The sequence below is a fragment of the Eutrigla gurnardus genome, assembly GCF_963514095.1.
Source record: "Eutrigla gurnardus genome assembly, chromosome: 10".
Lineage (NCBI taxonomy): Eukaryota > Metazoa > Chordata > Actinopteri > Perciformes > Triglidae > Eutrigla > Eutrigla gurnardus.
Window position 1 is genome coordinate 7,560,000 of NC_139924.1, and position 17,445 is coordinate 7,577,444.

Sequence of the window (17,445 nt, forward strand, 5' to 3'; positions counted from 1 at the left end):
TATTTAAATACGGTTACGTGAGTAGTTACACGACCCAAGTTTGGTTACACAAAATGAAACATGCCAATTTTTCTAAGCGGATAACGAGGATAACTATATAGTATGGCGGAATAACAACTGGAAGCACTTCGACGTCGGCGCAGTAATATCATCACTCAAAACATGACGGGACTATATACCTTCTGCTTGTTTTCACAACCCTGTACGATACACGTTATAACCATGATGTTTGATTGTTCACAAACTATCTTACTACAACCTGATGCTTCCTCATCTGTGCACAAACTACTACAGCTGGTGCAGGCGACGGCGTGCAGGTCACGTAGGTTCTATTGACGGAAGTAAGAGGGGGAGCGGAGTGATGATATTACTGCGCCAACGTCGAAGTGCTTCCAGTTGTTATTCCGCCATACTATATAGTTATCCTTGTTATCCGCTTAGAAAAACTGGCATGTTTCATTTTGTGTAACCAAACTTGGGTCGTGTAACTACTCACGTAACCGTATTTAAATAGGGACAACGTGGAAGTGCTTGGTCGCTTCTAACTTCACCCCCCTTTGGATCCTAAGGACAAGCTACATGCTAGCAAATTAGCGCTGCGCGGAGTGCGCTCAAGAGCCATTTAGTGCACGCACAGAGGAGAGGGAGGTATGTATCACCTCGTCTAACATCAGAGCAGAACATAGTTCAGTATGGAAATGCGGTGGTGTTTTCCTTTAATCTTGTTGTTGGATTCATGCCTAAATGCAAATCATTTCCCACAGTTTACTATACAAATGCATTCTCTCTCCTCATTTTCAACTCTTAATACCATTAAGATAATGATGTAATCTGTGTGTGTGTGTGTGTGTGTGTGTGTGTGTGTGTGTGTGTGAGAGAGAGAGAGAGAGAGAGAGAGAGAGAGAGAGAGAGAGAGATGACATAAACGTGTTTTCGCCCAACAGAGTGTGAGCCTCAATTTAGAGAACCTCTGATTAAGCGTAATCAAAGTGATGGGAATGTCGAGCTCTTTCTTAATTAAATATCAATCACTTTAATTAAATCAGTCTCCGATCACTGGGGCAGACTATTGGGTCTGAATTGAATAAGCAAAGTGGGAAAGGGCAATTCGATCTTAATGGCTTAATTTGCTCGAGGCCAATGAAAGCCAGCGTTTATTGCAAGGGAAACAGTGTCTACTTTTAGTAATACATAATGATGCTTAATGTCAACAATAAAATAAGACGGGATGGTACCCCTGCTGTCACATATGCTGTTGTTCAGCATGTGCTGGCCAGATTTTATTCCAGTAATAAAGAACCACAGACCCACAAGTTTACTGCTTGTTCTGGTCATTTCAAAATAAGAGTTAAATAACTTTCTTGGAGTGGAAAAAACCTTAAACTTAAACTCCGCGAGTGACCAAGAGATTGCTTTATTTCTTGAAATCATGAAGATATTTGTGGTGCTGTGAGCATGTTTAATTACTGTATGTTGACACAGACATGTTGGGGTTCCTGTTTTAAACAGAACAGTACTGTATTCAAGCCGATAACATTTGAAGATGAAATGCATTATAAAGCACACTAACATAAGGCTGTAATAAAACTGTCATGTCTGCATGTTCACTTACATAATAAGACAGATATGCATCCATCTGTTGGCGTATTTTGCCATTTCACCCATCTGTGGCTCTGATACATGCTTGTAGTCAGCTTACAGTATATTTGACGACAGTCTCTCTCTCTGTGTGCAACATTTTAAAGCCTCTTCATTGGGTTAGTCTTGCATTTTCCTTAAGGCGAGTCCACACCGGAAGAACTGCCCGACTCGCGTCGGTAAATGAAGTCGGGCTACTTAATATGGCCGACTCGAACAACGACATGGGCGGTTCACACCTACGGAATCACAGCCGACGCCATACGTTCCGCGCTTGCGCGAGATGTAATGTCTCCAAAACAACAGGCGGCGCTAATCTCTATTGTGGGCCAAAAAACACGAAAACCGGAAGTAGCCGGTCCTCTCTAGACCATAACACAGAGCACGCTGTCCTCACCAGTCACTGTTGTCAGCAGAGTGAGGTTGTAGACTGTAGTTGTGATTACTCTCTGGAAAAGTCTCAAATGTAAAATGTAACCCGATACCACTGTTTAAATGGTATGTTTACCATCGTCACTTCCGGGCTTCACTGATTCGCTAGTCAAGCTGCTAGCCTCCACCAATCAGAATGGTAAAAGAATGACTGACTCGAATGGCGGATTACACATTTGAATCGGCTGAAATGAACGCCGACGTGGGCCGATTCGAGCGACCACACCAAGTAGACTCATGTCACGGACGCCGACTCTCTCAAAGACACCGATTTTCGGTCCGGTGTGGACTCGCCTTTAAAAAAAAGAGTAGATAACAAAAAGAGACAAGTTGGTTAATAATTCACTTTCGTCCGTAGACTGAAAAGGTGGACAGGAAGAGAAAAAGACACTGCTCTTCCCTCCACAGCTGCATCATCATGGCTTGGGTCCCTCTATTGTAAATGCCAAATGGGAAGTTAAACTATTTTAACTCTATATACAATTGTGCAATTGAAATCATTATTTACGTAAAGTGCAATCCATCCTCCCCTTTTGTTTTTTCTATTGGTGAATAGTCTGTAACCCTCTAACTCCACATCCTTCCCCTTCTCATCATTAAGCCAGGTTTCAGATACAGAGATTACAGTTAACATGTCATATTGTCTCAGGTAGTCCTTGATTTTTGTAAAATTGTTGTAGAGACTTCTGCTGTTAAAGTGTATTAATGACGATGTTCCCTCCATAATAACATTACTTTTAAATTGATCTTCTCTATAGAACTCACAGTTACAGTTGTTATTGTTGTAGAGATGGTTCTCAGGATCAATGTCATGTGTTTTATGTTCTGTGTAGTCAAATGTTTTCATGTTCAGCTCTTCAAATTGAACATGCATGAAGGCTGCTGCCTGTATGTTCCAATAGTCGTGTTTCTCCAAAGTCATCATCATGCATGTCTCTAAATGGTAGGGAGTAATCCATACCTTGTCCTCGCATGTCATTCAAAGTTCCACACAGTGATCCATGGCTTCAGCAAACTGTTCATCTGTATTTGTCCAGGACTTTGAGCTCCTTTGCCACGATGACTTTTGCTTCTTCGGGTGATCCGTTTGTCTTCATCCATACTTACAGTTCCTTGTCCACGTAGCTTGTATCTTATTTTGCTTTTTTAGGATTCTCGCCTGCCAGTATCTGCATTTTTTTTCGTTAGGTGGTCATTTAGGAACACATTTGTCCCCTCTTCCCCCCCTGCCACTCAACCATAGGTTTGATGTTTTGTCACTAGTCCACATATTCTCAAATCGTCCTCATCCTCGTTCTGCTAGTTTTTCTTAGGTGAAATGATAACTTTCCGGGTAGTGGATGGCTGGAGCCTGAGCCCTTAGTTCACTTAGCTTCACTTAGTTTTGCCGTCTATTCAGGGTTTAGATTTCTTAGACACTGGCTGCAGGTGTGCTAACGTAGCGCTGCAGCTGCTTTAGCTAATGGTAGCCACCCAATTGCTTCGGTCTCACTGATACACTTCTCTCCAATTCTCTGAGCAACCGGCTTTGTTCTGTCAAAGAAAGACCTTTGACTCAACTCAAGGAGGGAACGGCACCTAATCTTAACTGTCATGATCCTGCTGATGTGAAAACCTTTAGTTTAAGAAGTCCACTAGAGTTTGTTTCTGTTGCAGTCATGGGTAAAGTCAGCATGATTGGATTGATGACGGTGTTATTGTATTTAGCTAAGACGTGAGAAAGTAATATCATGACTGTGTGTGTGTGTGTGTGTGTGTGTGTGTGTGTGTGTGTATTGACAGTGTGTCTGCCAGCACACATTTTGTGTGTGTCTGTGTGTACACTGCTGTATTCCAGCTGTCTGAGTGGATAAGGCTCAGTGGGTGGACACTGCAGTGAATGTCTCTCTCTCTCTCACACACACACACACACACACACACACACACACACACACACACACACACACACACACACACACACACACACACACACACACACACACACACACACACACAGCTGTGGGGACTGTGCTATAACAGGGAGTGTCTGTGAGCATTTACTCAGCAGGGTTTTGACAAGATCATAGATCCCAACTGCGTGAAGGAAAATAATGAGAATGTGAGAACAACATCTATTATGCAACATACTGGTAGAAACTACATTTTCTTACCTGCAGTGGAACGAAAAATGCTTTTTTTCCAGGATGTATTGCCGAAAAGAGTGTATCCCGTCCCAGTTGGGCATCTTGGTTAGTTTATTGTATTTTTAAATTCCATCAAATAATAAAACACATTTAACAGGCACATGTTTATAAAAAAACAGAAGACAAAAATCAGCGGACAAACAAGTGCTTGGTAGTTTTGTGTCCTAGTGCTTTCTACTACTCTGAACCTTTTTTACTGCTTATCATACCGATGAGCTGCCCTTTGATGTGTTTCTGAACACTTTCAACACAATATTTGTTACTTCATATCATTTTAATTTGTAGAATGTATTACCTTAAGGCGCAAAAATGAACCACAACACAATTTCCGGAGACTAGAGAAAAGTATTTTAAAGAAATATCTCCGTGTGAAACCAGCCACCATCTCAGAGCCTCGCCTTAAGATCCTGAGCAGCGGAGGAAAACCTAAATGATGAGACAGGAAAACTCACTAAGTGCTTCCAGCCGCCCGGCTCATTAAAACATCATAACCTCACACATAAGTTCCTCTATTCTGGGAGGCTCAGGGCATTTCCTCCTACAGAAGAGAAAATTCAATAATATACAGAGTAAACTCGCTTTAACGTGTTCCATACATTGGATTAGTTCATTAAAGTCTGACATAGCTCAAACAAATTTAAAGTTTTCACAGGATTTTTTCCCACACCTTTCTACTAAATGAACTTTCTACACCTTTGCTCTCTGATAAATACCCTTTCAGTGATTTAAAAAAAGACAAATAACAGTAATCTACTACAGTAAGTGTTTCAAACATCCCGTGTAAAAGCTGGCAGTGACAACATTTGTATCCATCTGTAGAAAAATATAACGCCACACATCTTGGGAGTTTAGCCCAAACGGTTAAGCAGTTAAACGTAGGAACGGCGCGGCCTGTCCCCGCTCCTGTCCGAGTGTTTTATGGCTAACATCAAGTGTGTGAGAATGACGCGCACTCAAAAAATACTCCATGACCTCAGTGCTGTCCAACGTCTGCACTCTCTCTAGTTTGGGATATCTTAGCACTTTGTAGCGGAGCGTCCTTCACATCTACAGAACACCACATCAGTGTAGTCCATTAAGCCCCATGAAGCTCCTCATCGTGTATAGGACCTCTGCCAGTTGTAAATGGCGTGGATATTATGGGAACACGCTGGTACTCGTTTACATGTGCTGACACTGCGGTGGCGAAACACCCTCCCTCCCGCGCCTCCCCCCAGCCCCCTCCTCCTCGCAGCGAGCTGCTTTGCTCTCTCCTCCGCGGCGAAGAAGTCCGTGGTGGCCCTGAAGAATTCCAGCAGAGCTCTGTGGCTCCAGCTGGTCCGGTGGCTCCCCATCCCGCCGTTTGGTGCAGCCGCGGAAGCGGGGCGTCCCCTCCCCTCCGACTGGGTGGAGAAACCACAGTGGCTTCCACGGTCAGTAAGGAGGAGGAAAAAATGTGGGTTTGTCTCAAAGAGTTCCAAGGGCAGCGTGGACGGAGCGTCGCCGCGGACCGGGTCGTCCCGAGCGCACACGCTCAGGACGGGGATGGCCACTTCATCCACGTCTCTCAAGGGTTCATTGCGTTCCCAGTAAGCATCCCAGGAAGTGTTGCTGGTCCCTGCTGGTGCTGCTGGTCCTGAGCCTACATGTCCAGTCTGACAGAACAGCGCCTCCTCCAGGCCTCGCAAGGAACAGCTGGAGAACAGCGTGTCTGTGTGGATGGTCTCACCCAACACCGTCTTGTACCTGTACATGACACACACACACACACACACACACACACATACACACACACACACACACATATACACACACACACACACACACACACATACACACACACACACACACACACACACACACACACACACACACACACACACACACATATACACACACACACACACACACACACACACATACACACACACACACACACACACACACACACACACACACACACACAGATCAATAAACAGGGACAAACAGAGGAAATACATTTTGAAGACGTGCACAGGTCTTGTATTCCCTTATTATTCCGCATTGATTCGAGAATCTTTACCTGAGTCACGATGCCTCTCAGAATCGGTGGCAGCTGGTGATCAACACATAGCGTAATGGTCTTTTATGTTATGTTGCAGCTGCACCTCCATTTAATGTAATGGCTCAGCGCTTCTTGATATGTGCTTAAATGAGATATATGTTCCTAATCTGTTTCATATAATGGGGGCTATATGAGTTTTGCATTGGCATTTTCATCTGCCCGTACCTGCGGTTCAGTCCCAGGTGAGCAGAGTGAAGCCCGTCCTCCTCTGCCTCCTACCAAGTGTCACTATTGAAGCATTTTAATCTGAATTTCAATGATGGACTTTTTCTGAATATATTATATACGATACTAAGATTTGAAGATTAATAGATGAGGAGAAACCTCCTCGGTCTCTAAGGACAAGCTGCTTCTGCTCAGAATCAATGACTTTACACTGAGCAGGCCATCTGTTGCTACAGTAACTTGATTGTCTCCTTAATTGTCTGTGCCTTTCCAGTAAATGGTTAGTGATTACTTGCATCTGTTTTTCTAACAATCCCCTTGTTAATAACGCGCATCACGTTTGCCTGACTGAAAATTCATAACCATCCCCGTCTCTGTGTGTTTCGTCTGACATTTTAACACGGTATGCGTCATGGAGCCATTTCATGAAGCTGTCTGTTTTTTTCCCCCTTATCTTCTTGACACTGTGATATATTCCCTTTAGTAAACTGAAAGAAGAGAAGGAGCTGTTGACCTCGTTCTGTCATCCAAAAAACTCATTATGCTCACTTAAAGTAATGCACCGTGTTCCAAAAGGCTAGGTTTTGCACGTACTGCATACCTGCACCTAGACGTCTACTGTAGACCTTTCTAAATATCACATGTTATGCTATAATGACATTTCATAGCTCTGGCCACTGTTCTTTAATTGCTAAGTACTCAAAAGTAATTGCTGACATGTGGGAATGCGGCAACCTCAGTTAAAAGAAGAAAAAAAAAAAACCCTCAGACGAACAGGCACGTTTTCAACACACTCAGGTTTGTGGTTCAACTCTGACCTGCCCTATCTGCCTTAGTTGTGCACATATTTCTCCTGTGTAAGGAGGGATTGTTGCTGACATTTGTTTTTACGTTCGTTCTTTGCTTTTCTGATCTTGCTAAAGCCGACAAAACATTTTTACAAAATCCTTTTCTGCTTTTTAAACGACAGGTATTCTTGGGGCGATGTCGCCACGCTTTCAGATTTCAGCAGTTACTTCAGTGAGTACAACGTCATCACAACCAATAGAAAAAAAGGCTGAAACTATGAAAATATTACACGTTCTCCTCCCTTGAAAGCCTACAGAGTCATGCTCAGTTTCGTCTTTCTGTTCACCTCACCTCGATATTTTGTTGCCAGGTATCATCGCTGTTTGCCCAAACATCCCTCAGTACCCTGCCAGCGTGTTTTCCCTCCTACCTGCTGAGACAGATCTTCTGGTAGAGCACCAACGCCCACTGCAGGGGCCAGCACAGCCCGGTCTCGAACCAGCTCTGGCAGCGGAACACGGGCGACAGGCAGACGGCTGCCGTCACGTAGCTGGACGATCCGCACTCCCCGAGGTAAGAGAGGAGGAGGCCTGAGCCGGTGCTCTCGCTGACTGCGTACAGTCTCCCTGCAGGCTGCCGGTGGCGGATGTAGCGCACGGCCTCGCGCAGGTCTGCAGGGTCCCCGAACTGCTGCAGCTTGAGGGTGGTGAGCGGGGTGCCGTTGTGGCTGCGGCGGTTGAAGATGGCTGGAAGGTAGCCGTGGGACAGTGCAGCGTCGCACAACTGTAGAGAGATGAGGTGGAGGAAATGTATAAATGGCTGTTGGTGTGTCTTCAAAAAACAGAGAAAGCACATGAAAGGGTTGTAGAAGATGAATTGTTGTCCCTAAACCGGCCACATGCTCTGATGACTGTGGTCTGGTCTCTTGGTTATTATAATGCCACAGAATTAAACAAAGCCTCCTTTTAGAAATCCCTTTCCACTAAATGTCTTTGCGGTTGTAACACCTGAAAATGGCACGATCCTACTTTTTATTGTAGGGAAAAAGAAATGAGTAGTTGCCGAGGGAAGTCCGCAGTAAAACTGCAGGATTAGGTCTCGCTGCGTTACCACTCTACATCGTAATACTACAGGATAGGTTCAGCTGACAAAGAACAGTCAATATTTTCTCATCACATGCTTCGCTTATGATTTCAAGCAGTTGAACAACGACTCTCGCGACACCGATGACCATGCAGCCTTTTCAGTTTGGCACAAATGAACATTTACTTCGGCGTCCTGAGACGCTGCCTTCCCCACGTGGGACTAAATAAGCGAACAAGTTGCCTTCGAGGCCGTCGTCAGACAGCGTGGAGGTCTTGGTCAAGGCCGATACGATGCACATGCTATCTCATAGCTGCAATGGTTTCCATCCAGACACATTCACAGCTCAGACGGCCTACTTGAACTGGGCTCGGAACAAAATTGGCACATGAGAACCGAAAGGGCTCGAGTACTGAAACCTGTGATCTCATGTCTCTGGCAGGAAGTTTCATAAGCCAGTTTCATAAAGCAGGTAGAAATGAATATAAGTCTTGCAAATCTGCTATTCTGCTCAGCCAAAATCCTTTTTTTTTAAATTATTATTATCTGCATAACAAGGCTCAGGCACAAATGTTTAGCATAAGGCTCTCCAAATCGAATGGTTCTGCTGGTGTTTCTCTCTCTCTCTGCATATTTACAGTAAACCGTTGTTTACTAGAAACATTACAAGCCTGAAGGGTGTTCAGGAATGAAAGCCGAGTAAATGTGTAACTTCTTCTTGTAGCCTTGGCTGCAGAAAAGCTAATTATAAGCATCACTTAACTTGCGAAACCCTTAATCTTGGTAATGATGTTGGTACGTGTCTGTGACATTCTCACATGACAAATTCTATTGTTCCAAAGAGCAGAAAAACAAACTTCTGAAACATCGTCAGACTACATGATGTGGGAAAGATAATTCTGGGAAGATTTGATTAGGAGCAGAGCAGAAATGCCAATTAAATATCTAAATTACACTGAAAAGTTCTCCATGCAGAGAAGGACTGAAAAGAAGATTATTCCAGTCAAGGCTCTGAATATTATCTTTAGAATAAATGATTGAATCCAACACAGTGTCAACACAAGGAGAGGATGTCTTGTCCTCAACATAAACGGAGTAAAGTTGAGTTTTCTGGTTTCTCATACAGACATTTGTGGTCAGAAACAACAGTGTCGGATTTCAAGTGAGTTAAATTCTGCTTTTAAATCTGCAGAAATCCCAGTGGGATGCTGGGAGAGCTGCAGACTTGCTGCATTAAATATTTAGAAAGACTGCAGGAGGATTTTTTTTCTGGTTGTCTATATGAAAAGAGGATTTACTGGGCCAGATGCAGCACTGGCAGTGTGAGGAGAGCTCGCCGAGCAGAGCCAATACACCGGATCATCACTCATTCATTAGCCTCTCAGCCAACTCATTCCATATTTTGAATCATGAGACGAGGAGAAGAGCAATTTCAAATCAATATGACTCACTTGAGTTCAGTTTAGTTCCCAAAGATATTGAGAGACGCGGTTAGATGTTTCACAATTCAAACTGCATATGAGGGCCGGAGTGATGAATGTTGCTGAGATGAAATGAGGTGAACTGAGTGTGAAATGTCATCCTGCCTGTCCTGATCTGAGATTCACCCACTAAAACAGACACAGTGAAGAATGAACTGTACACAATACATCTAAACACACCTTGAGGATGGCAAATTAAATGAATGGAAGAATTTAATAAATGCAAAGATATCGCAAAACCTACTTTTTATCTGGAAGCTATTTTTGCACTATAAATAATATCGCCAGCTCCGAGGGAACATTTGTCCTGAGAACTTCCTCAATGTGACTATTTATTACATTAAGTTTCACGTTTTTATTCTAGATCATATTTGTACAAATTAATTTTCTGGTTATACTTTCACAGTAAATGTATGAATTTGTCATTTTTAGACATTTCAGCATTGCAGGAGCATTAAAAAAAAAAAAAAAAGAACAGCGGCTGCTCCAGCAGTTTTCTGCCAGAGCTGATAAACTGTCAGCCCGGTGACAAATTCCTTCAGCAGCGACTGGACAACATGCCAGCCTTCTGTACACACCACACACACACACACACACACACACACACACACACACACACACACACACACACACGTACACCCACACACAAACCCTTTATTCTCCACCCCCCCTGTACAGAAACAATGACAAACACAAGATGGCTCAAACAATATTCCCCACAAAGCCTGTTGAAAGAGGTGATCTATTTCTGTTGGACCACATCTAGTGCTAAACAACCTTCAGCTGCTTCATCGCGACATGTTGCCCCAAATCAAGTTAAATTAGGAATGTTATTTGATTAGAAGCCTTTTAGAGGCAATGAAGCGTCTCTCTACAATGTTCAGGTCAATAGTTTCCCTAAATACTCAGGCCTGTGATACATGTCCAGGGAACAGATTTGCTCCTCTGCGTTGGACGTGTGCAGGAGAGCATGGCAACGTTTAAGAAATAAGCTATAGTGTATACTCCTGTAAAAGCTCACCCAGCGTGCAGGTAGATCTCTGCCAACAGTGGTACTGCTCTGCAGGTGTGACAAACTGCTGACGGTTCAAACAATGGATGAAAATCTATAGTTCTGACCAAATAATTGTGTGAACCTTAGCTAAAGGAAGCAGACTCCGATTCTGTTACCGCTTGAACAAAAAGCAGAGAGACTGCCGGAGAAGAGTGGTTATATCCATATGTAGCGTGTTGTGAAGTTTTAAAGGAACATGATGGACATTAAAAATATATGTTGCAGTTGTCGTTCTCTAAACTAAATTTCAAAGTGATAAGTGTCGGAGTATCGGTTTTTGAGAATGCCTTCCACAGTAAAAGTATCAAGCTCCAACATAAGAATAGATTTTGCCTAGAGGGCTTGTTGCATTGGTCTTATTGTGATGTTTAAACACATTAGTGCTGTTTCCTCTCTAGATTGGAAAGTAATTGAGCATCTACTACTTTATTGGTTGGTAAAATATGGAACACCTTGCAATTTTGGCAAAGAAAAAACAGCAGTATGTCAACAGTAAAATTCACAAAGAGGGGACATGAATGAGAGGCATAACGCCCAATTTGCTTCTCAGCCTACTAATGTCAGCATTATACAACATGTATCTGGTCATGTGGTTTGTATGCTGGTAATGTTTCTGTGATCGAGACATTTCCATCTCGGACTGTTTAAGAAGTAATGCTACCGTTACCTCTCTCACTGATCTAATCAAGACTGCTAATGGTAAACACCTTTTTCACTTTCACTGCATGAGTGCGGAGCTATTATCTCATCCCACAAGGAAGTTGGAACATTCCAAAGCTGCTTCTCTGAGCAACAAGAAAAAGAACAACAATTATCTAAGTGTACGGTTACACGTCAAGATGATTTAATACCTCATATATGTATACGGAATGAAAAATACTTGATATGAAAATGAGTGGCAAAGGCACACTGAATGAAACACTTAACTAGGTCAAAATGATGTCGCGTGCTCCGTAGGGAAGGTGTGACGCGTGTAAATCACACGAGGCAAGGCGGCTGCAACAGCTGACTTTCTGCCTCCAGCAACGTTTTATTGCCACGTTGCTCTTAACACGGCCACCGAATGACAGGCTCATTCCTACGCGTCTTTACAAGCGGGCCTCTTGGCCTGTACTCTTTTTGAAGTTGAGGATGAAAACAAATTAGGTTGATGGTCGGGATCAGAAGAGTTTTATGGAGGCGCAGCGGATCTCGCTCTCACAGTCTCACTGTAAACACGAAGCTACTGCAGCTGGTTAGCTTAGCTAGCTTAGCACAAAGAGGGAGGGGGTTATTTGCTGGACATGCACATGTAAAATCACAATCTGTTATTTTTACACTTTGATGAAGAAGTTATATTAACCTAAATGATGAGCTTCCAAGGTGCTGGAAGGTGGATTTATTGTCCTTTGGACGGAGTCAAGCTAGCTGTTTCTGGTCGTTATGCTAAGCTAAGTTAAACAGCTTCACATTCTCAAACATTGAAGCCGCTGAAAAAGACTATCGCTACTATCATATTAATGTTTAATTTTGCCATCATGTAAATATGTATGAGTCACACCAGACCACATGAATCAAAGGAGCAGACGAAAAACAGGGAGCATAAAAATATGAATGATTTAAGAAGTGATAGCTCATTCATAAATTCACGAGTTGGTGAGTAAAAGAGACGGGGAACGAGGGACCACAAGTCCAAAAATAATCCACATTTCATCTGTTTCTTCTGTGTCACAGATAAACACATGTGACCCCACCCCCTATTTGAATTTGACAATTATTTTTCATCTCTCCATCATTTTGCTTCGTCCCGGGGTAAAGCCATATATCTATGTTCCTTCTATTCCTTAATTCTTCTCCTCTCTTCTGTCGTCCTCTATCCTTTTTTTCCTACACAAGACGTCACTGGCTCTAGATTGATGTCAAACACATTTGCTTTTGTGAGTGTTGAGTTCTTGCACAGTTGTTATTTCTGACATGGGGCTGACAGTAAACCCGCGACGGGAATTGCGCACAGACCCAGCAGTATGAAATGAAATGAGCTAGCACGACGCCAGGTGCCCGGAGTGGCGCGAGAGCCAACAGGCAGTCATGTGGAGCCACACTTCCCCAGGCCCCGCAAGTCAAGCGATGCTTTGTAATCCCTCACTCAATTACCTCAGTCAGTGTATTGGACGAGCAGTCGAAAGACTGGGGCTGCCTCTGCATCTGCTCGTTTTATCCCCCACAAATCAGCCTGCCATGACTGGAGCTCATGTGAATGCCTAGTCACTTTGATTTGCATCTCCCGTTCTCTTTTAAACTCAATTCTTCTTCTCTTTCAACGGCTCTTTAAATACTTGTTCTTGCACGATTCTGAAATTGCAAAGGATTTGCTCTTGTTTAAACATTTTTGTATTTTATCTATGAAAATGCTCACTTCTGCTTTTAAGTGTGGAAATGCTACTGATAAACTATACATGAATAAATGGACCCATCACAGTCACGTGGCTGCATTTTCAACATGTTGATTCATGAGAGACAGATTAGAGACAAAGAGCGGCTACAAAGTTCATGACACTATGTGAGATGCATCCTGACCTTTCCAATGTAACGGATACAAATGGGTTATTCAGAAACAGCAGTATGAGCCTGATACGTAGACATGGAAACTGCTATTTCCATCCTTTTACAGGTTGGTGGAATATATTGAGTTTATTTCTTTGGCATTATGTTCTATATTTTTTTATTATGAACATATGTTTTCTATGATTTATTATGATTTTTTAAATAGGCTAAATGGTTATTCAAGTCCTATAGTTGTTTGATACATGTAGTCTGCGAGAGAAGAACGCACCTTTAACACATTTCTAGTGATCTTCCCAAAAGAGTTGGGGATGATGAGCAGGACGGGACTGGTGGAGTGGCTGGAGGTCCTGCGTCGTCTCTGGTAGGAGGGCACTGCCCAGTCCAAGGCCACCAGCCCCTCATCGCTCAGCTGCAGGTTGTCCCGCACGAACTGGACCGGGCTGTCGTAGGGCCAGCACGCCTCGTACACGCTCTGCAGGAAGGCGCTGGCCCGCCACGTCCAGCCGACGCACGGCGAGTAATCGCTGAAAGTCCTGCAGTGTTTGAGGAGGTAGTTGGCCAGCGCGGACGGTTTGCATATCAGCGCCACGGCGCGTGCTGCCTCGGCGCGTGCCGCCTCGTCGCAGGCCGCCGGGGGAGCGTCGCTCCCCGCTCGCTCCGACACGCACCTCCCGCTCCGGTCCTTCCCCGCCTGCTGTGACATCGCCAGTCCGGCGTCCGACTGGCTGTCGGTGCCAAAACACTTGGAGCGGGGCCAGAAGAAGCCCACCAGGACCACAATGCAAAGAGCCACCAGCCATTCCAGCATTGGCGCGGTTGTTGGGAGCGAAACGAGCACAACTCAGACGCGCCACGCGGCTTGTTCCGGACCTTAAGTTGGGGATTATTGATGCACAATGCAGAAAACAGTCGCCGGAAACATACTCGTCCTCGGGGGTGCGCGCGTCTGATCTAAATTGATGCTCAGCACGTCCGTGAAGTTTGGCGATCCCCCTCGGTGCCAAGGCGCACCCGTCTCTCGGCTCTGCAGGCGCGCCGTCTCAGTTGCGCAGCTTTTCCAAACCCCACTTTTTAAAAAAGCGAACGAGGAGACACCGTCCGTGTTTCCGGCATCCATTCGCGAGCCGGTTCGTGTGCAGGACTGCGCTCAATCCCCAACAGCTGGCAGCGACGCGACGCGCTGGTACTGGAGACGCCCCCCATCATGTCCAGCCCCCCTCAGGGTGAGCAGGTACACCGCGATCATCTCTGTAATAGACATCCAATAACATTACTTCCAACACACACCCGGTACAAGGAGGACGTTTAGAGTTAGACTGAAAACTGTCTCTGAATCTCTTCCCATCTCTCTCTGCTTCTCGTTTACTCACTCTGCAGAAGACTGACAGTCTGTGTGTGTGTGTGTGTGTGTGTGTGTGTGTGTGTGTGTGTGTGTGTGTGTGTGTGTGTGCGCGAGGTGTGCGAGTGTTAGAGTGAATTCCTCCAGAAATTAGGCAATAATGTGCATGCTGTGACCTGTAATTGGAGAGAGAACACCAATAATAAAGAAGTGATCTATAACCCATGGCTTCTTTGGTAAGGATCCATGTAAACTAATGTAACCGGTTCGGCAGCTCTCTGCTGTGTTACAACGTTCAGTGTCTCTGTTTTGTGTTGCAGTGAGCCCACTAATGAAGACAAGACACTTGAGAGAAGGAGAGTTTTATTTATTGTAAATCAGATATGCTGGAGGATAAAGGACCGATAGAGAGATTATCATAGGAGTTATGTGTAAAACATAACATGTTACATTTCCCTACTTTTAATCACTTTATTGAAACCTGCTTCATATTCTAAGGCACCACAACTGTTCACAGGTTGAAGCCCCGGTTGTTATGGTCCACTCAAAGACCCACAGGATATTTAATGGACACCTTAATCAGTGACAAACACACTTCGGTGCTGCTACTTGTAAGGCTGATGGATTTCATGGAAAGAGCTTGTTGTGCCATCTGTTTTTGTGGAACATATTGTTTTGGGCTCGTTTAAGCGACTGCAGCATTGCAAAGCGCCACGGCCCGCTGAACATAAATCCATGACGGTGTCACTGTGTGACGTTCCAATTTTCCAATGCATCATCATTCCTGTTGATTAGTTAATGGAAAATAAAAAAAAAGAAATGCCAAGCAGAGAATAACGAGTGTCTGGAAGGATCTCGGCATCACCTCAGAGACACTTACGGGGGCGACAGAGATACTGCTCTGAGAGAGACTTCACATTTGTGCATGTTAACCATCCCAGGTGTAATTGAATAGTCCCTCGCTGTAATGTCATTTCAGAAGCTCTGTGGTGGTCCATTAAAACAATGTGATCATTCACTTTAATACGATGTCGTCACTTAATTCCTAGAAATGTTATTTGGGCACCGTTGATGAAATGCCCTCCAAACTAAACATGAAATTAACTTTTTTTTTCATACCTGTTCCTCTTGTATGATGGTCAGATGTTTTTCAGAGACTGCAGTTGGTCTGAGGTGGATCTGGATTTTCTCTTTTATGGATAGTCATATTGGCCGTGACATGATCGCATTTTAGCCGAAGCTAGAGATGAATGAATGAAAGTCACCAAGGGGAGCACACATTTTAGCAATTTGTTTAAATCATACTGTGTTTTCGCAGTAAAACTGATCCATGATTGTATTATTTGGGGGAATCATTCAAAGAAGTCTCCAAAATACATTATGGATGATCTTGTTCTGATCAAGGCCACTTCTCTGATGTACATTCTGTCTATTGAGGGCTGAGTGCACAAGTCACACATTTGTTTAAAGGGATTTACCATATGTCTCCCAGAACAGATTCGTAGGAGAGATCGCTTAGTCTTGACACCTGTCTTTCATGTGCTGTATAGAAATGTGAGAGTATATTTCTTGCAAGCAATTTTTTTTAAATCATGGATCTTAGAAACTTAAAGTAAAATGTGTCACCCATACCGACTGCAGTATAATATCCTAACCCACTGATCTAATTCGTAAGATTTTTTGCAAAATAATGCATTTGTGAAGAAAAATAAAAGGCAGGCATTCATGATGGAGCACAGCCAAATGTACGTCAAAGAAATATGCAGAATAGAATGATTTACATGGCATTTCGAAATAATGGGAGGAGATGAGGAAGAAAAAGGTCAATAGGTCAACTTGAACTTTGGGACCTTTTAGAAGCGCCTCGATAAGATAAGGCATGGACCGAGCGGGTAGTGTAGATTTTGGAGGTTATATCCCGGTCAAAGGGTTTCAGAGGTTGGCATCCACTGCCCTCCTGTGTTTGAAGACCCTGACCCTCATCTTTAGGTCTATTGATAACTGAAGAAGCATAAGAATATTGATTTGTAGGACAAATGGATGGTGGAGATGATAGAGGTTTGTCATGTTGGTCACTCAAATACTTTCAAGGAGGTTCATCCACATTTCCTGTAACAGTGAACACTTTGTAGAAAACACAGTCCTCAATTCTGTCAGTATTTGATATTCTGAGAATGTTGTCGCCAAGAGGGAGAGACACACAGATAACACCTGCATATCTTTCAGTCGAGTTTTTGTTTTCATTTTACTTCAGCAGATTCTTAAATTAATGCAAATCTACAGGACAGGCTGACAAACACACACACACACACACACACACACACACACACACACACACACACACACACACACTCACACCATTGGGAATCAGACGTGCCTTGACAAACAGAATCTGGAGGTTTTCCCCAGGAGTGCTGACACAATAGGAAAAATCCTGGGCCAACATGAAGCCGTAGCATCGAGGATGCAGTTTCTCTCACTAGATATTTAATGAACCAAGTGTTCTGGCTGCGATTCTGCTGAAATGTACATATTATATCCTTGCTGTGGCAGAGGAGGTACAATAAAGAAGCCAACAGAACAATGGAATTGTTTTACTGTAACGTCTCAAATTAAGATTACATTATTATCTGTGTTGAAAGTAACAGGAAAAA

General features: G+C 43.7%; 2 protein-coding genes across 2 annotated transcripts in view; both read right to left on the minus strand.

Annotated features, from left to right (window-relative positions):
- aipl1 (aryl hydrocarbon receptor interacting protein-like 1) overlaps positions 1-17,445 on the minus strand; it is a 90,641-nt gene that overhangs the window by 51,448 nt on the left and 21,748 nt on the right. The gene's annotated exons all lie outside the window — the stretch shown is intronic.
- abhd15a (abhydrolase domain containing 15a) lies at positions 4,283-14,774 on the minus strand. Its single transcript, XM_084020379.1, has 3 exons — positions 13,721-14,774; positions 7,721-8,073; positions 4,283-5,978 (listed from the first exon to the last, which is right to left on the minus strand). Exons 1-3 carry the CDS (start codon positions 14,258-14,260, stop codon positions 5,348-5,350), a joined length of 1,524 nt encoding a protein of 507 aa, XP_083876505.1. The 5' UTR covers positions 14,261-14,774; the 3' UTR covers positions 4,283-5,347.